Raw genomic sequence first — 21156 nt, 5'->3', positions numbered from 1 at the left:
ATCTTTACTTTTCATCCTGTATTTGTAATGTGAACACTGGCAAATTATCAACTCCGACAAAAGGTATCTTTCGCCACGTATTCATCTTTTATCGACCTGCTTTTTTTTTTTGCAAATGTAGGTGAAAGTGTTGTACAGATAAGTGAACGGGACAAACTGAGGCAACTCCCGCCCCTGTTTTCATATTCACACATAACTTCAGTCTTGTTTTGATTTTGTCCTCTTCGCTATGGAAAACTTTCCCCCCCTCCCTTACTAAAACATGCTAATCCCTATGTCGTCTCGGTTGCTGGTAGGCTATGTGATCTGTCCCTAACCCCATTATCTATTTTTGTGCTTCCTTGTGCTGCCAAGCCCCTGACGTAATGCTTCGTGTTAATTATTCGCATGTGGAAAGCGATGCCGAGTCTCTCCTCTGGTAAAACAAGAGTAGCCTAACTGTAGGAGGAAAAGTTAGTCAAGATGGCAAAACACACAGATGCAGAGTGAAGGGGCACCGCTGCCCACAATTTTAAAACTTTGTTGCGCCCCGTCTCGCGATCAACACCACCGATGCAGTCGTGCATGGAAGTGAGTAACGTTTTAAACATTTTCTTTGCCACTTCTTACCGAAGTTCTGGAATATGTTTGTCGACTATTTTGTCTGAACTGCTCTCGCCGAGTTCTCTGTCCAGTAGGCTACACCGGTAAGAGAAAATATGCTAACTTAAAAAACGGTGATACAGTAGGCTAACTTTTTAATAGGGGGAATACAATGTGTTCAGCTGGACGTTTAATTAGCGGGGAAATGGTTAACGCTCGGGTCTGGCTCTCTGGAGTTTATGGAAACTAGACTGAATATGTATTGCATTACAGTGTAACATAGCTATGCATTGGGCACATTTTGGGAATGTTCTAGACTGCGCATTTGAGACCCCTCAATTATTTAATGTAGATCCCTATTAATTTTTCTTGCACCGAATCGCATCACCTCCACATTTTTACAAAAGATCAAGCCTATCCTCGGTGCTCATTTAGGGCTATGATTGTCCCAGTGCTGATGAAGCAAAGTGACAGTTTTGGAGACCTGTTAGTGCTGATATGGACCTATTTTAAGGTAATATTTTGAAAAAGAATGCGGTCGTTTCATTCAGGGTACTTTCAGTTTCGCGTAGTTGGCAGTCTACCGATTATACAGTCTACAGGCTATTTTCGAAGCAATGTGTGGTGGAAAGCAATCATTTATGCATTCTCATATAGCTTACAGCAGGGACCCTTTGAACATAGCTGTCTAACATTATAATGTAAGGGACCGGCGCTTTTCTCTTTGGAAATAGCCGACCATTCGGGATGTTGCGCCGATTACTACTGAGAGGGCTACTTTTAAATGATTAGTATGAGGCATACATGCTTTGTTTTAGTAGGCAATGGGTGTCACTAATCTCCTGGTTTCAATGTAAAATGGTTTGTAAATAACCGTCTATTTCAAGTCTGCAGAGAGCAGTGTTGGTTGTCACATTTCCTCTGCATTTGGAGTTCACCGTTGGTAAAGACTTTACTAGATGGGTTTTGGACGCCAAGCTGTGTGTGTGTTACTGACAGACCATGTGTGACTGACAGACCATGTGTGACAGTGTCTCCCAACCATTTATTTCCATCATTTCAGATCTAAATGGGATCCCTGTGGAAAATGCCAACAAAAGTAATGCTGGTGTGACAGCGCAGAGTGCAGGAGGAAAGCCGACTCTCCTGTCAATGTTAACACCCCCTGGTGCAGATGCACCTAGGAGAGCACCTTGCCACCACTCCCCTCAAGCTGAAACTACAGTACACCTGCTTTTCTAAAAGCCTGGATGATGCTTCGCCACTTGAACTGAGCACAACAGCGCAAACCCCTCCTGCTCAAAGTACATATTTCTGCCCCACTCAACATCAAAAACAGACAAAAAGAAGAGCACATCCAACATAAGCTTTGATCAAAGTTTAACCACTAGAGCACCAAGTTAACGCAATTTCTCTCGTGACACCAGGAAGGTCACTAACTAGTTTCCCTGTTCGGCCTGGTGCCTGTGCCCCAGACCATGATGTTTCGCGACCAGGTGGGCATCCTGGGAAGCTGGTTTAAGGGGTGGAACGAGTGTGAGCAGACGGTGGCTCTGCTGTCGCTGCTGAAGAGGGTGTCGCAGACCCAGGCCCGTTTCCTGCAGCTGTGTCTGGAGCACAGCCTGGCTGATTGCACCGAGCTTCACGTGTTGGAGGGAGAGGCCAATAACCCAGGTAGGCACACCGACACACACAATCTCCATCTTGACTGGCCATTTAAGTTGATAATGGCGATGCTCCGTTGAAGTTGGCCGGGAGAGGATTAGTGCTTTTGGCACTGGTGCCACTTCACACATACACACATTTGAAGGTATTGCTCATGTCATTCCCTGTAACTGCCTTACGTCCTTCCACAGACAGCGAAGGGTTAACCGTGCCCATTGCCAGAGTCGGTGTAATGTGGCATGGCAACGATGAAGTCATAGCATTAGCTGGCCAAGCATCTTTGAATAGGACACCAGATCATACACGATTCCAGTGTTCTACTGTGGGGTTAAATCAGTTAGGGGTGGTGGTCTGGTTTGTTGCATCAGGCTGGTATGTGGTCATGGAAACAAACACCCTGGCAACCAGACTGACTCATGAAAAATAGAGTGGAGCTCTGGCTAGTGTGGTGTGATGAGAAAAAACCACTGCGTCTGTGTGTGTGCTGATCCAATGTCTACAGCTGTATAGCCAGGACCACATCTGTCGGTCGGCACTGCCTTAATACACATTGAGAAACTGTCTGTAAAGATGGATATGTTATCATTTTCCCCTACACAACATGCATACACACACCGCAACATGGGATTCCCATCAGAGTTTCTAGTGAGCAGTGGCTCTCTCTCTCGCTCTCTCAGCCTCCCTTTGCACTGTGTTCTCCCAGTTATATGAGGACGTTTTAATGCAGTACAGCCCCCGTTATTGTTCAATATAAATCTGGAAACATTAATGGCGGACTGTTTTTAAAGTTCTTAGGTGGGTCACTCCCAAGCCCTAGTTGGATGTACACTTTCAGCGATCAAAGGATGCTTTATTTTTTTTTATCCAAAGCGAAATTCAAGTCCTTGTCTATTTTATTGTTGTGAGAAGGTTGGAAAAATCTGCATATTTGTGGTAGAAATTGATGTATGTGGCCCTCACAGGGTTAATTTGTAGCTGGAAGATCTAAGTTGAGTGGAAAGGCGCAACTATTTGGAATGTACTTTACTAATGAAAGGAATCCAGAATTACCTACTTATTTCACTGTATGAAGAAGCTGCTTTGTTCCCCGAACTAAGTAATGCAACTTATTTGCTGCTTGTCACAGCAAGTCAACAGTCAAAAGACTGATGATCAGTTTGTGTATGTGTGTGACTAGGGTAAGGGAGAGGGGGATTCATTTTAGTCACTGGATGAGGTCACACTTTATTTGGATAAACCATTTGTAGATGCTCTAAAGATGGTCATACTATCTGTTGATAAGCAACTGCTTGCTAAGATAACGGTTAGTTTTACAATAAGAGTTAGGGTAAGGGTTAAAGATATGACAGGGTTTTACAAACTCTGTCCTTGGGACCCCAAGGGGTGCACATTTTGTTTTTTGCCCTAGCTCTACACAGCCGACTCAAACAAGCAACTAATCATCAAGCTTCGATCATTTGAATCAGCTGTGTAGTGTTTGGGCAAAAACCAAAACGTGCACCCCTTGGGGTCCCGAGGACAGAGTTTGGAAAAACCTGGGTAAGGTTTAAGGTTAGGGCTAGCAGATAGCCTGTAGATGCCCTACAGACTAACAATCCAAATAAAGTTACACCGACATTTAATTTCATTGCGATTTCATCATTGAATTTCTACGTAAGATTATTAGACTTATTGTTGTGCTGATCGAATCTGGAAGTTACCTCTTCAAGTAATTTTACCTAAATGTTTTTTGTTGTTGTTGTGCTGTGGCACTACTCAGTCCTGATGTGTTTTTCTATTATTTTCTAGTTCTACCAACCCTCTCTTCCCTCCCTCCTTCATGCTCAGAATCTTTTTCTCAATCTCCCTCCCGGTGTGATAAGCACAGCAGACCCGTTTTTCTTATTGAAAAAGAGAATGCAACACATACACGTTCCATTATCCTATTATCCTCCACTGTCATGTTCAGCCTATTACTATCTAGGCTAATATCAGTGTCTATATGTCCAGGAATATCCACTTCAAAATGAACAGGTGCTCTGTTGGTCAGGACTAAGAAGCAATGCTAAGAACACCGTAGTCATCGTTTATGGGCAAAATGGAGGGCTGTCGTATTTGAGATTGTCTGCAGTGTCATTTCACCATACTAGTACCGCAGGGGACGAGTAGCTGGATTGGTTGAGTGTTGGTAATGCTGCTTGCTCATTCAAAAGTAGGGGAGACAAGGATGATGATTCAGTGTGGCACAGACATGATGGCATAGCCACCTCAGGGAGCTGTCAAGTAGCATTAGGAGGACCATAGTGCCTTTACTTGTAAGGACCACACTGTCCATATCATGAGGACTTGTCAGGACCTGGTCGTGTCTGATCTTATTCTAGCCTGGTTCCAGATCTGTATGTGCTGTCTTGTTAACTCCTATGGTCATTGTGACTCCAACGACAGAATGGCAAGACAACACAAACAGACCTGGGACCAGGCTCATCTCTTGGCACCTTTCTCAATAGATTGGTTCGCTGCATGTTGTAGCCTAATAATAATCTGCTGTTGGTCACCTCATTTCAGATGTCATGTAGGGTTGGGCGATTTGATCAAATTCAATTGAATATAAAAAAAAAAATTTTGCGCGATTTTCCAAATGCCTGTATCGCAAGAATTTTTATGCGTGTATCTTTTTGGCCTCGTCTCCTTCACTCCTTCTGTGCTGTATGCACTGTGCACCTTACCACTCGCACACAGACACCAAGCCCCTCCCTCTGCCACTCACAACAAAGACAAAATAATCACTTCTTCCTCTCTGACAATAAGCAGTTTAAACTCACTATTTGCATTTGAGCCAACAGAATCGGTCATATGGACGCCAAAACGCATTGAGACATTCTTTTACTGTAATAGTAGAGAACATAACCTTTCGAATGATACACTTATGTTTGAACTCCCAAAATGTAGAACAGAGCAGACCCTACTAAAAACGTGAGTAATCATAAACATGATTGTGGAAAGTGTATGCTCCATTTCTGTCGCAAGCGTCATTGCGTACCACATACCTCTAGCAGCATTTTAGCCACAGACTTATGCACTAGCTGTCTGTTTTATACATTTGCAATGAGCATAAAAATACACATTTATATAAGGAATTGGCAACCTGTTCTCAATATGACAAATTAGCATCTTTTCCACGTAGGCCACTTGATTTCCACATTTAAACAAAGTGAACATGCTATGTTGTTCAAATGGACTGGAGGATGTATTCATAACAGTTCTACCTTGTTAGCAAGCAAATAGATCCAATTTGACTAGACTTGAAAATAAAGATCAGCTGGCTACTTACTAGCAGGTGGGCTTGATTGTTTGAGACCTGTGTTAATTTTCTATAATATCTGCTACAAGGAATTTGGTCATTAGTGGATGTGCATGGTTCTGGTTAAATTTGTAACAAAAATGGCTATTTATAGACCGACTTATTGCAAAAAAGCTGAAAATATTTGGTTTATATTTAGCCTAGGTATAATTATATAAGCCCTGATTTCTGTTTTAGATGCAGTGTATTGACCTTTAGTTGTGCAACAAAGCTTATTCAGAGAATAAAAAATATATAGCTATCATGAATCTCCCATGTTTAAAGAAAAAGATTTTTAGGCCATATCGCCCAGGCCTAACGTCATGCTTCCCTTCGTTCGCCGCTGATGAAAAACCATAGACGGAAAACGGCATTCCTTGCTGAAGTCGTAAAGGGGTTCCGATGATGGGGATATTGTCTAGGAATGTGGGCATGGAACATATTTGGGAAGTAACAGCAGAGGATATAGGGCTTTTCAATGGAAGAACAAAGCCACGGTGAAGGATATGATGAAGGAAAATAATGAAGTTATGTTAGGAACTCTTTAATGTCTTGTATTTTAGGGGTGCCCTTTTTGTCTACCTGGGACAACCAGGGTAATAGTGTATTGCACTGCACTAGTGAACAGCTTCAAATCATTGCTACTGCAAACCCCTGAAGTTCCAGTGGCCAAACAGTAGATTGTTTTTTATAAAAGTAACTTTGATACAAGCTACATGTCATCCAAGGTAGATATATACGGGATAGATTAGAAAACATAATTACTATAAAGTAAAAGGTAGTAGTGGCTGAAGTGGAATTTCGAAGCTGAACCTCCAACCTCACCACCCCTGCTCAGAAACTACTACCACCACCCCTTCCCAAACACCCCCATTCTTCAGTGACCAACACTCCAGATTTGCTCAGGTCTCCCCAGCCTCAACCCTCCTCTTCGTCCAGCTGTTTTTCTGAAGAGGAAAAGTCTCAGTCCCCCGTCCTGTCCTGTCTAGCAGAAGAGAAAAGAGCTCTTGTCTCTCGTTTGGGTGTTGAACTATTTCATTGCACCCACGCATGAGCAAACAGTTTATTTCTGGTCACTCCGCTCCGTGTTCCGTGAACTCATACGGAACCACAGGAATGGTGGGACGGAGGACCTGCCAAAAAAAAAATCCCTCCTAGTCTCCCTCGGAGCAGTCGGAATCAAACGCCACTTTTTCCCCCTTCCCAACACTAACGGCAACACAAAGTCTTGACTTCACTGAAAGAAAGAAATAGTGACTGAGGAAGCTTTTCTTAGTAACTCCTCTGAATGACTTCATTAGGGACCATACTTCCACTATGTAGTAAGTTGAGCTTGAATTAAAGTACTTGTACCGACTTCAAGTCAGACATTTTGAATGAGCGTCATAGTTTCTAATTCTAGTACAAAATAGGTAATTGTGATTTTAATTAATCTGCCTACACACGTATCACTATTTTGTTTTCAAGCTAAGGCTTGTGCAAGGCTAGTTCTTTATTCCAGCTTTGAGCAGGGGTTGGAACCAGTTCAGAAAACAGAACGGAACCGGCAACGAAAGTAATTCATACTGTTCCGGAACAGAACTGCAGGGGAACCGGTTAATAGCATTATTTTACGTTCCAGGCATTTTTTTCTAGTCCTACAACAAAATGCAAGAAAGCGTCTATGCAAAGCCTTCACTCTGTCACTCAAACATATTCCAGTGTCTAACCTGCAAGCTGAAAATCTTTGCCTGTGCGTGTTTAGGCAACCCCCCCGAGGTTACAGGCTTGACTCAGAAGATGGAGAGATTTTTTTAATTGGCTAGAGAAGAATGGATTAACTTTTTCAATGCTAGTTAAGGATACTATAGCTCAGTTATCACATTTCATGTTGGATTTATTAAGTTACGATTGCGGAAGCCTTTCTCCTACAAGTCGCTCTAACCCCTTTTTAGCAGCTGTGTGGTTTGACCAAAGGTGTGAATGGATACTCCGTCAGCACTTGGTGCCTGAGACTGCGGCATGTAATATTCAGGCTCCACCCTCTGGACATGTGAAACACATTGCTGCCTATTCATCAATGAGGTTTGTCAGACGCAGACCACAAACCATTGTGTTTCCCTATATAGTTCTTACCCTCCCTTCCTCCTGAGGCAGCTGGCCATTTTTGGTGGCATTAAACAGTGCATTTCATTGTACACAGAGGCTTGGGCGCCATCCAGTCCCAACTGTGTGTGCACTCACTGCAGGCACTGCTGAGGCATCAAGAAGACAAGGGAACACAAAGCACTAGGCACAGCACGCATGGCATGGGGTTGGCCAGGGACAGGACTGCCTGGCCACTACAGGCTTGTGTAACAGCCTTATGGGACCCACTGTACAGTATGTGATGGCGCCATTGATGTAAATTCGAGCAATTTGATGTAGTTGGACAAACTGGGATGGACTATTTTAGTGGAGGATTTAGCACTTGGAAAGACACGCTTGTCACAGACCCCCCTCCAACAATCCTTCTCCCCTCACTGAAAGAAGGTGTCAGCCTAGACCAAGCGCCCCTATAGTCCCTGACTCCTCCCTGACAGAGCTGATTGGCCGACACAGGGTCACTGTTGTGCTGAGCCAGGATGACAGCAGGCGAGTCCGAGCCCACGGCAACTGTTTCTTGTGAGATGAGCACAAGAGGGGACTTTGGCTCCGGTAGCTTGGTAGTGACCTCACTGGTTCCTTCCAGAGACTGGTGGAGGAGTAAGTGTTGCTTCCTTCCCTCATAGCCCTAGCCTGGGTTTGAACCAGGGCCCCTCTGAACACGTCAACAGTCAACCTCAAAGCATCGTTACCCATCACTCCACAAAAGCTGCAACCCTTGAAGAGCAAAGGAAACAACTACTTCAAGGTCTGAGCGAGTGACGTCACCAATTGAAACGCTACTAGCGCGCACCGCTAACTAGCTAGCCATTTCACACCAGTTCCACTCACCCGCTTTGTCCACAGCAACCACTGATCCGGGTCAACAGCATCCATGTAACAATATTGCTTCTGTCCCTTTCCTTGCCGCAACCTGGGCTGGAACCAGGGACCCTCTGCACACAGTTTCTCGCTGGGGACACACCTATTTGTCACTCAAAAAGGTGGACCTAACAAGAGCCACTGACCACAACCAAAATGAAACGGGTCAAGTTTTAAGAGGGGTTCTGAAAGACAATCATGGGGGTGTCCACTACAAGTTGAGTAGCAACAACAGCTGGGATCTAAAAGACACCCGCCATGAGAGCCCACTAAATTTGCCAAGAGACAAACAGAAGAAAAACCCACACCAAACTTGAAGAGCAAATCCAAAACATGGAAGGTCCGATAAAGGATTGTTTTTCTAGAAATCAAATGGGGAGAGCCAACTAAAGGTGTTAACCCTCCACATCTCTCAAGACAACTGGAGCACTGTGCCAGCCACTCTTAAATATCACCTGGGCCAGCACAGGTGAAACACCTTCTGACTAAAGCATGGACAAGCCAGCACAGGTGTAACACATACTGACTAACGAGGTGACACTAATTGGTGCGCCCCACGTGCTACCGTGCTCCAACAGATTTGTTTTTGTTTTTAAGGTGGTGTCCTGCAACAATCTCTCTCAGCAAGCTCAAAGGAACTCTGACATTATATCCAAACATGAGCTCATTTGAACTAAAACCAAGAGATTTTTGAATAATGTCCCGCGCTGCAAACAGCACAAAAGGGACCCCTTCATCCCAGTCTCTCAAACTCAACGAGGTAAGCTCTCAACATAGACTTTAAAGTCTGATAAAATCTCTCAAGCACCTTGAGACTCTGGGTGGTAGGCACTAGAGGGGCAATGGGTAAGCCCCAATTGCTGTAGCACTTGCTAGAAGACTTTTGACATGAAATTCAAACCTTGGGCTGATTGCATTACGTCGGCGTACAGAGGCCCATTATCAGCAACCATCACTCCTGTGTTCCAATGGCATGATGTTAGCTAATCCAAGTTAATCATTTTAAAAGGCTAATTGATCATTAGAAACCCTTTTTGCAATTATGTTAGCACAGCAGAAAATGTTGTGCTGATTTAAAGAACCAATAAAACTGGCCTTCTTTAGACTAGTTGAGTATCTGGAGCATCTGCATTTGTGGGTTCGATTACAGGCTCAAAATGGCCAGAAACAAAGCCCTTTCTTCTGAAACTCATCAGTTTATTCTTGTTTTGAGAAATGAAGGCTATTCCATGCGAGAAATTGCCAAGAAACTGAAGGAACGACTCCGGGATGCTGGCCCTCTAGGCAGAGTTGCAAAGAAAAAGCCATATCTCAGGCTGGCCAATAAAAATAAAAGATTAAGATGGGCAAAAGAACACAGACACTGGACAGAGGAACTCTGCTTAGAAAGCCAGCATCCCGGAGTCGCCTCTTCACTGTTGACGTTGAGACTGGTGTTTTGCGGGTACTATTTAAGGAAGGTGCCAGTTGAGGACTTGTGATGTGTCTTTTTCTCAAACTAGACACTAATCTATCTCGTCCTCTTGTTCAGTTGTGCACCGGGGGCTCCCACTCCTTTTTCTATTCTGGTTAGGGCCAGTTTGCGCTGTTCTGTGAAGGAAGTAGTGAGCAGCGTTGTTCGAGATCTTCATATACAACATTTAACAATGTCTACACTGTATTTCTGTTCAATTTGATGTTATTTTAATGGACAAAATGTGCTTTTCTTTCAAAAACAAGGACATTTCTAAGTGACCACAAACTTTTGAACGGTAGTGTATGTGTTGTGATGATTCCATTATTTTCTGTTAATTCATATGCCTTGCATTTACATTTACGTCATTTAGCAGACGCTCTTAGCCAGAGCGACTTACAAATTGCGACCTTCAGAGAGAGATATGGAGATATATGCATGCGCCTAAAAGGCTGAGACAATAAGAAGACCGTGTCAGAATAACTTCAACCACAACTTTGTTTTATCACAAAGTCGGATAGCAACCTCTGTCTGGTGAAGTCCACGATACTGCTTACAGTTACAAATATACCAAAAACAATTTAGTCCAATCAACATAAACTAAATATGATTTGGCTGTCCATGGTTCTGATTTCTGTTTGCGTCCTAGGCTACCTGGCTAAAATGCTTGTTTGCCTAACTTCCATTTAATGGGAAACGTTAGCTAGTTAACATTAGCCTTCTACATCTAGCTACTGTACATATTCAACTTCCGTCCTCTCAGGCCAGGGGCACAACAATGTATGAATTAATGGTTGGATCAGAATTCCCGTTATAATCATAGGCCAGTACAGAGAATTAAGTCCAAAGGAGGACAACAACACAACGAGATGCAACAATTCAAGTTGTTTCTGTTAATGACATATGCTCTCAAAGCAATTTGATATGAGAGATGCCAAATCCAAGTTGGCTTCCCTTCCCTTTTTTTTATTATTTACATTTCTTTACGCTGATTGGCAATTTCTTTAATACTTTTTTTTTGTCAAGTGAGGCCAAATGCTTGCTGGCTTCCCTTGCATTCAATGCTATGGGCGGCAGCAATGCCATACTCGTTTGGACCAGACAGTATCAGGTAGATGGCCTAAACGTAGAGCGACAGAGGGGTGCTGTTTCGCTTGCTCGGATGCTTTCTCTTGTGAGATCCATTCAGCCTCTTGCGAATTGAAGGAAAATTATGAAACAGAGAGAGACAAAAGATAACTTATTTTTAATTAAATAAAAATGTGGGGAAGCCTGGCTTCCCTTGGCGTCCAAAAACACACGCTGCTGTGCCTTAGCAATACTAGGAGCCGTGATTTTCCTCAGTGGAACAATTGGCAGCGCACATGATGGTCAAGAGAAACTGGTTACCACTCTTTGCTTTGGGCAAAGGACCAACACAATCTACCAGAACCCTGCTTGTCAAAAGCAGGAATAGGCTGTAAAGGTGCAACCGGTACAGCTTGGTTCGGTTTATCCATCCTCTGGCAAACGCAACAGGATTTACAGTAAGCCACAACATCTTGTTTCAGACCAGGCCAGAAGAAGTTAATCACGATACGATCATACGTCTTCTTGACCCCAAGATGGCCTGCTATACTACCGTTGTGAGCCAACCTCGGTATTTCTTGTTGAAATGTAACTGGAACAACAATTTGAGATACACTGGGCCAATCGTCTTGCCCAAACGCCATTGTCTCAGAGCACCATCTCGGTCAAAGTAACCCCCACGAACTTTGTCAAACTCTGTTCCTTCAGCGGTCCTACAAACTCTCAGGAGGTTTACCGAATCAGAGCCGGAGTTGTGCTGAAATGTGACGTGTGTTAACGTCTGATTTTCTAGTGCAGGGATGGGCAACTGGCCAGTTCAATGGATGTAGGTACGCAGACCCACGAGCCACTGCGGCCCCTCATGATGAGTTCAGATTTTTTTGTGGCCCCCACTCATATCAAAGTTGCCTAGCCCTGGACTAGTGACTAGTCTATTTGAGGTGTTCAAACAAAGTTTAAAAACAAGCTACCCTTTTTCTGTGTTGATGTGTTCTCAACAGCAACAGGCACTGCTGCAAAGACTTCAAATACTGTTTACATACCATCTGCAACTGGATGTGTATTACCTTTGCCACATTTGACTAATTAAACGTGGCTTGCTCTTGGTTATGCTACTAATATTTAGCTTTGCCAAATAATTATTGTGTGCAATAATAGTGTTATATGGTTTTTGAATGACTACCTCATCTGACATGAAATATCTATTTGATCATGGTGAAGTTAATAATTACACTTTGGATGGTGTATCAATACACCCAGTCACCACAAATATACAGGCATCCTTCCCCTGCACAGGGATTTCACCATGAGGCCAATAGTGAGTTTAAAACAGAGTTTAATGGCTGTGATAAGAGAACTGAGGATGGATCAACAACATTGCAGTTACCCCACAAATCTAATGTAAATGACAGAGTGAAAGAAGGAAGCCTGTACATAATATAAATATTCCAAAACATGTATCCTGTTTGCAATAAGGCACTAAAGTAATACTGCAAAAAAAATGTGGCAAAGCAATTCACTTTTTGTCCTGAATAGAAATTGTTTGGGGCATTTCCAATACAACACACTGAGTACCATTCTCCATATTTTCAAGCATGGTGGTGGCTGCATCATGTTATGGGTATGCTTGTAATCGTTAAGAACTGGGGAGTTTTTCAGGATAAAAAAGACACGGAATGGAGCTAAGCGCAGGCAAAATCCTAGAGGAAAACCTGGTTGTCTGCTTTCCACCAGACACTGGGAGATGAACCTTTCAGCAGGGCAATAACCTAAAACACAGGCCAAATATAAACTGTAGTTGCTTACCAAGAAGACAGTGAATGTTCCTGAGTGGCTGAGTTAGTTTTGAAAATGGTTGTGTAGCAGTAATCAACAACCAATTTGACAGAGCTTGAAGAATTTTAAAAATAATAAATCCAGGTGTGCAAAGCTCTTCGAGACTTACCCAGAAAGACTCACAGCTGTAATCTCTGCCAAAGGTGATTCTAACATGTAATTGACTCAGAGGTGGGAATACTTACGTAATCAGATATTCCTGTATTTCATTTTCAATTAAGTTTTCACTGTCATTATGGGGTATTGTCTGTAGATTATTATTTATATATACACAGTATCAGTCAACATTTTGGACACCTACTCATTCAAGGGTTTTTATTTTTACTATTTTCTACATTGTATAATAATAGTGAAAAGAGAAACTATGAAATAACACATGGAATCATGTAGTATTTACATTATTCAAAGTAGCCACCCTTTGCCTTGACAGCTTTGCACACTTTTGGCATTCTCTCATCTAGTTTCATGAGGAATGCTTTTCCAACAGTCTTGAAGGAGTTCCCACATATGCTGAGCACTTGTTGGCTACTTTTCCTTCACTCTGCAGTCCAACTCATCCCAAACCATCTCAATTGGGTTGAGGTCGGGTGATTGTGGAGGCCGGGTCATCTGATGCAGCACTCCATCACTCTCCTTCTTGGTCAAATATCCCTTACACAGCCTGTAGGTTTGTTTTGGTTCATTGTCCTGTTGAAAGCAAATAATAGTCCAACTAAGCACAAACCAGATGGGATGGCGTATCGCTGCCGAATGCTGTGGTAGCCATGCTGGTTGTGTGCCTTGAATTCGAAAGAAATCACAGACAGTATCACCAGCAAAGCCCCCCCACACATACACCATCACGCCACCTCCTCCATGCTCCACGGTGGGAACTACACATGCAGAGATTATCCGTTCACCTACTCTGCATCTCACATCTCAAGGTCATGCGGTTGGAACCAAAAATCTCAAATTTGGACAGATTTCCACCGGTCTAATGTCCATTGCTCGTGTTTCTTGGCCCAAGCAAGTCTCTTATTATTGGTGTCCTTTTAGTAGATATTTCTTTGCAGCAATTTGACCATGAAGGCCTGATTTACGAGTCTCTTCTGAACAGTTGATGTTGAGATGTCTGTTACTTGAACTCTGTGAAGCATTTTATTTGGGCTGCAATTTCTGAGGCTGGTAACTCTAATGAACTCTGCAGCAGAGGTAACTCTGTCTTCCTTTCCTGTGGCCGTCCTCATGAGAGCCATCATGGTGCTTGATGGTTTTTGCGACTGCACTTGAAGAAAGTTTTAAAGTTCTTGACAATTTCTGGATTGACTGACCTTCATGTCTTAAAGTAACGAGGGACTGCCTTTGCTTATTTGAGCTGTTCTTGCCATAATATGGGCTTGGTCTTTTCCCAAATAGGGCTATCTTCTGTATACCACCCCTACCTTGTCACAATACAACTGATGTGCTCAAACGCATTAAGGAAATATATTCCACAAATTAACTTAACAAGGCACACCTGTTAATGGAAATGCATTCCAGGTGACTACCTCATGAAGCTGGTTGGAGAGAATGCCAAGAGTGTGCAAAGCTGTCATGTCATCAAGGCAAAGGGTTGCTACTTTGCAGAATATAAAATATATTTTGATTTGTTAGTTTTTTTGTTACTACATGATTCCTTATGTGTTATGTCTACACTATTATTCTACAATGTACAAAATAATAAAAAATTAAGAAAAACCCTTGAATGAGTAGGTGTCCAGTGGTGGAAAAAGTACAGAATTTTCATTCTTGAGTAAAAGTAAAGATCACTTAAGAAAATTAATCAAGTGAATGTCACCCAGTACAATACTACTTGAGTTAAAGTCAAAGTAGTTGGTTTGAAATGTACTTAAGTATAAATCATTAAACATTTCTTATATTAAGCAAACCAGACTTGATTTTCTTTTTTTATTTACGGATCGCCAGGGGCACTGTTCAACACCCAGACATAATTTACAAAGAAAGCATTTGTGTTTAGTGAGTCTGCTAGATCAGAGGCGGTAGGGATGACTAGGGATGTTCTCTTGATAAGTGCGTGAATTAGACCATTTTCCTGTCCTGCTAAGCATTCAAAATGTAACAAGTACTTTTGGGTGTCAAGGAAAATGTAAGGAGTAAAAAGTACATAATTTTTTGGAGTTAAAGTAAAAGTTGTCAAAAATATAAATAGTAACGTACAGATACCCCCAAAAAACTACTTAAGTTGTACTTTAACCAATTTTCATTTTTTTCCTACTGAATTTCATGGTATCCAATTTGGTAGTCTTGTCTCATCGCTGCAACTCCCGAACGGACTCGAGAGAGGTGAAGGTCGAGAGCCGTGCGTCTTCCGAAACACAACTCAGCCAAGCCACACTGCTTCTTGACACAATGCCCGCTTAACCCGGAAGCCAGCCGCACCAATGTGTCGGAGGAAGCACTGTGCAACTGGTGACCGTGTCAGCATGCATTGCGCCTGGCCCGCCACAGGAGTCGCTTGTGCGCGATGTGACAAGAACATCCTTGCCGGACAAACCCTCCCCTAACCCAGACGACGCTGGGCTAATTGTGCCCCATGGGTCTGCGGTCGCGGATCTCTAGTGGCACAGAGGTAACGGATACAGCGGTTAGCTGTGGTATATTGGCCATATACCACAAACCCCCGAGGTGCCTTAATGCTATTGTAAACTGGTTACCAACGTAATTAGAGCAGTAAAAATGATTGCTTTGTCATACCTGTGGTAAATGGTGCGATATACCACAGCTGTCAGCCAATTTGCATTCAGGGCTTGAACCACCCAGTTTATAATAAAAAATCGACCAGCCACGCAGATTTTTTACCAGCCCAATGACGAAGTCTTTTGGTATCTGCTAGCATGCTTCACACTAGACACAGAGACATAAAAATGGTATCCACAAGTTCATTGGACTCTGGAGAACTTGTCATTTGATTTTTCTATAGGCTATTAATATTTTGTTCTCTCTTTGTGAGACCTCAGTTTATGTTTTTAGTCTATTCAAATAACGTTTTGATAAGGAACTCTGAGCTGCTTTTGAAAGAAAAAGTCGAAATGGAAACATGATTGCCATTGTTGAATTCGATTTTCATAATAGCAACCAAACCATCAGTCCTAGCTTATCTAAGCTAGCAAGTATGTTTGTTTAGTTACCAAGGCAACCACTGTAGCTATCTAGTAAACTCACTAGCTACTTCAGTGGACTTTGAGCACATTTCTAGTGGTAAATGTGTTAAATTATAGCCATGGTACAAAAGGGATAATCAATTCGGTGCTCTATGGGATCTTTAAAATAAGGCAACTCCGTGAAATGTTAGTTCCACTCCTGTTGATTATCCCTTACATAAGATATCCAGCTGGCAAACATTTAGTGATTGTTTCTCCTCAAATATGATACTGTAACTAGATCACCTGATACGTGCTGCACAACAGTGAGTGACTCACAAGGCTCCGGTCTGGTCTCTCGTTGTTGTGTGATTAAGTGATAATGCCCTCGAAGCCGGAGTTTGGAGGATATATTGGCACGGGGGTCGTTGCCAATATATCCGTGCCAATATATCCTCAAACACTGGCTTAATGGGCATTATCACTTTTACACAACGGGTTACCAACATATTCAAATAATTATTTACATATTTTCATTTAAAAATGTTATTTTTCTGAATTTATTCATATTATTTAATCCTTCCACAAGATATAGTCCCAACATGAATCTAGTGTTGCTACCTAAGCCGGCTGGTCATTCGTTCTATTGGTTCGGTTGACAGAGATGTGACCCAGTCGTTCAGTCGTTTTGTTCTGGATCTATGGATGCGACCCAAATCAAATTTCATTGGTCACATACAGATATTTAGCAGATGTTATTGCGGATGTAGCGAAAAGCTTGTGTTCCTAGCTCCAACAGTGCAGTAGTATCTAACAGTTCACAACAATACACACTAATCTAAAAGTAAAATAATGGAATTAAGAAATATACAAACATTAGATTGCGCAATGTAGGAGTGGCATTGACTAAAATACAGTATAAAGCAGTATGTAAACAAAGTGACTAGTAGTCCATTATTATACTGGCCAGTAATTCTAAGTCTCAGGAGGGGGCTGAGCACGCACCCTTGTGGGGCCCCTGTGTTGAGGATCAGTGAAGTGGAGGTGTTGTTTCCTACCTTCACCACCTGGGGGCGGCACGTCAGGAAGTCCTGGACCCAGTTGCCCAGGGCGGGGTTCAGACCCAGCGCCCCGAGCTTAATGATGAGCTTCAGGGGACTATGGTGTTGAATGCTGAGCTGTAGTAAAAAAAACGGCGTTCTTCAATCGGTATTCTTCTTGTCCAGATGGGGATAGGGCAGTGTGAAGTGCGATGGCGATTGCATCATCTGTGGATCTATTGGGGCGGTAAGTGAAGTGGGTTTAGGGTGTCAGGTAAGTTATGATCCTGAACTAGCCTCTCAAAGCAGTTCATGATGACAGAAGTGAGTGCTACGGGGCAATAGTCATTTAGTTCAGTTACCTTTGCTTTCATGGGTACAGGAACAATGGTGGACATCCTGAAGCAAGTGGGTGACAGCAGACTGGCATAGGGAGAGATTGAATGTCCGTAAACACTCCAGCCAGCTGGTCTGCGCATGCTCTGAGGACGCGGCTAGGGATGCCGTCTGGGCCGGCAGCCTTGCGAGGGGTAACGCACTTAAATGTCTTACTCACAGTGGCCGCGGAGAAGGAGAGCCTACAGTCATTGCTAGTGGGCCGCGTCGGTGGCACTGTGTTCTCCTCAAAGCGGGTGAAGGGGTTTAGCTTGTCCTGAAGCAGAACAGCGGTGTCCGTGAATTGCTACTCCACTTTGTCTCTCTACTGATGCCTGTTTGATTGCCTTACGGAGGGAATAACAAGACTGTTTGTATTCGGTCATTTCCCCAGTCAGGTCATGGTTAAATGCGGTGGTTTGCATTTTCAGTTTTGCGCGAATGCTGCCATCTATCCACGGTTTCTGGTTTGGGTAGATTTTAATAGCCAGTGGGTACAACATCTCCTATACAGTTCTTGATGAACTCAGTCACCGTATTCGTCAATGTTATTCTCAGAGGCTACCCAGAACATATCCCAGTCGTTCATTCTAAATGTTCTATTGCCATACTGGCTGGCAACATTCTTATCCCTTGCTTGCTAGCTAGCCAACTATGGCTAACTTACAGTCACATCAAAGTGCAGCCAGAATAACAACAAAGTAGCTGGATTTGCATAAGCTGTTTTCTGGTGACATTTATTTGGATATATCCATAACAATGAATTAATAAGACGCGATTTCCCCTGGAATAGAAAATGTTCTCTCTCGTCAGGACACTTGTTTGAGTGCTAGCCAACAATACAGTTAACATGATCACTTCAAACTGACGCTGGAAAGACGGCAAACTAGCTGCACTTTGTTTTACCTGTTTTCAATTGATATATTTCTTTGTGTATATATCCATACAAATCCTGATTTGATCATTTCGACTGGCTAAGAAAAGCTGCCTGCATGTCTCTCATCCCGACACGTTCATTGCTATGCGATTGTCTCTGACATTGTTTCAGTATTCAAATTCAGACAGAAAGGTTTATACAAATTTCCGCTGTTGAAAACTAAATGTTAGTCTAAAAGATGTGAGATCATGTCTAGATGCTTTTTATAGTGGAGATCAACTTCATAAATTGCCTGGATGGGCTGATGAGACAGTGGATTGCAGTCTGATGGAACAGAGTAAATAGGCATTTTAACGTCATAGATTTAGCCGGTGGCAACTTGTGGAGTAGACACTGCCTGGAATGCGGGTTTAACCAATCAGGATTAGACCCACCAGTTATATAATTGTAATTATAAACTGGGTGGTTCGAGCCCTGAATGCTGATTGGTATGACAAAACGTTTTATTTTTACTGCTCTAATTATGTTGGTAGCCAGTTTACAATAGCAATAAGGCGCCTTGGGGGTTTGTGGTATGGGCTGTGTCCAGGCACTCCGCATTGCGTCGTGCATAAGAACAGCCCTTAGTCGTGTGAAAAATAATGTGATGGGGTTAAATGAAGAACGTGATCTGCAGTTTTAAAGCTAGTTTCCTGCAATCTACACATTTAGCCATGGGCGGAGAGAATTATACAGTTTTCTTTAAATGTATTTATTTAATTTCCTGCAATTTACACATTTTGCCATGGCTTGTGCTGTGTTCTTATGCCATTTGAGTGACTCAAACATTACAACAAAATCAATTGGGTCACCATGACATTTTTGGAATTTTAGATTTTCCATGACTGTCTAGCTCTAATTGGTGATTGTTTGTTCACAAAGATGATCTCATGAAAAAAATATATACGGCTCCATAAAATGTTCTACATACTGTATATCTGGTTTTAGTTGTTTAAGTTTACACTGAAGTTGTGTTAATCATTTTTTGGAGTGGGGGCACCAATTTTTCAGCCGCTGCTAAATGAATATAGGGGAAACACTGGGTAATGCCACAGTAGCCAGCCCTTGAAAGGGAACATCTGTCAAAGACTGCTCATAATAATGTCTGGAATGGAGCGATTGGAATGGCATCAAACCATGTTTGACGTATTTGATACCATTCCACTAGTTCCGCTCCAGCTGTTACCATGAGCCCATCCTCCCCAATTAAGGTACCACCAATCTCCTGTGGTGCGCGCGCGCGCACACACACACACAGACACACACACAGACCGAACTGCGTGGTTATCTAACCTCAGCGGAGGAATCCGACTACTTTAACTTTCTCTGTTCTCAGCAGGTACGGAAATCAGGCTTTCTTCCAGAGAGGAAAATAATAATTATTCTCCAAATGATTGAGGAAGGGAGCTAGTCGGGGTACAGAGTGTAGGCGGAATGGGCCCCAGCCATTTCCTTAAATAGAGCTCTGGGGCTTCTCCAATCGGACCAGACTTTAGGCTCACATTCCGGGCATAGCTGCAACTATGACATTATGAGCCACACAAGTACGTAGTCCGCCAAAGGGGCAGCTTCCAACAGGTACTGTAGACTAGAATTGCAGTCAGGGAGTGCGGCTCCCCCCCATCTTATTGATTTTACAGTCACCGCACAGACTTGTTTGGTTACTATGACTCAGCTCTAGACCCTCCTCCACATTGCCAGGGGGTTTAATTTTTTACATTTTATTTAACTGTATTTTTTCAGGGGAACCCGTTGAGACCAGGGTCTCATTCACAATTGTGCCCTTTGGACAGCAATACAACAATTTGAAATGATCACTAAAAATCGAATAAAATAAACTATACATTACAGAATCAACACTACAGCTTCAAACACCACAAATACAAATTATACAACACAGTTGACATTAAAGTCCTAAACTACCCTAGATCCACCAGAGAGTCAAGATCTAGTTTTGTAGTCTATCCCAAAAAATGGGGGACGGACTAGTGCAACCTTGAGAGTTAACCATCTCTGTGAACGGGCTTGGTGTGTCATATTTTTACATTTTAACAGTGAAGTCAGGTAGGTTGGATGTTTTTTTCAGCAGAGCTTTGTAAACAAAATGGAGTGAGGAAGTGATCTATGCGACTTTTAGTGGTGACGGTGGACAGGAGTGGGGAGAGCAGAGGATATGATACCCCACAAGACATGCCACAAGTCTCTTCGCAGTCCCAAAGTCCAGAACGGACTATGGGAGGCACACAGTACTACATAGAGCCATGACTACATGGAACTCTATTCCACATCAAGTAACTGACTCAAGCAGTAAAATTAGATTTAAAAAACACCTTATGGAACAGCGGTTACTGTGAAGCAACACAAACATTGGCACACACACACACACACGATAACATATGCACTATACATACACATGGATTTGGTACTGTAGATAGTGGTGGAGTAGGGGCCTGAGGGCACACAGTGTGTTGTGAATGTAATGTTTTTAAAAATTGTATAAATTGTCTTAATTTTGCTGGACCCCAGGAAGAGTAGCTTCTGCTTTGCCAGCAGCTAATGGGGATCCATAATAAATAGAAATGAGTTGACTTTGGCTCTTTCTCATTGTTTCTTGATTCCTTGCATCCTCTCGCCGCCTTTCTGAAAACGCACTTGAGAAGAAGTGGTAGCCCTTTACACTTGTACCCGTATACGGGTTGAAAATGTACAGAAACATGCTATAAATGACAGAGCTCAGGCTCTTTGCTTCACAGCACTGTATAGGTTTTGACTGAAAACCGTTCTGAATTTGAGCACGT

The 21156-nt window shown here is 42.8% G+C and overlaps 1 protein-coding gene across 4 annotated transcripts in view; it reads left to right on the top strand.

Annotated features, from left to right (window-relative positions):
• Positions 1-339: 339 nt before the first annotated feature.
• Positions 340-21156, top strand: part of samd4a (sterile alpha motif domain containing 4A) — a 98944-nt gene continuing 78127 nt past the window's right edge. Inside the window, exons 1-2 of one of the 4 annotated variants that reach the window (XM_029729351.1) lie at positions 340-570; positions 1646-2256. In XM_029729351.1, the coding sequence (XP_029585211.1) occupies positions 2061-2256 (196 nt within the window). In that variant the 5' untranslated portion in view covers positions 340-570; positions 1646-2060. The other 3 variants (XM_029729349.1, XM_029729352.1, XM_029729350.1) reach the window with 3 other exon arrangements.

This window comes from Salmo trutta, chromosome 33, assembly GCF_901001165.1.
Source record: "Salmo trutta chromosome 33, fSalTru1.1, whole genome shotgun sequence".
In the NCBI taxonomy this organism is placed as follows: domain Eukaryota; kingdom Metazoa; phylum Chordata; class Actinopteri; order Salmoniformes; family Salmonidae; genus Salmo; species Salmo trutta.
The sequence above is the reverse complement of the archived record's forward strand: the minus strand, read 5'-3'. Positions and strand labels throughout refer to the sequence as shown.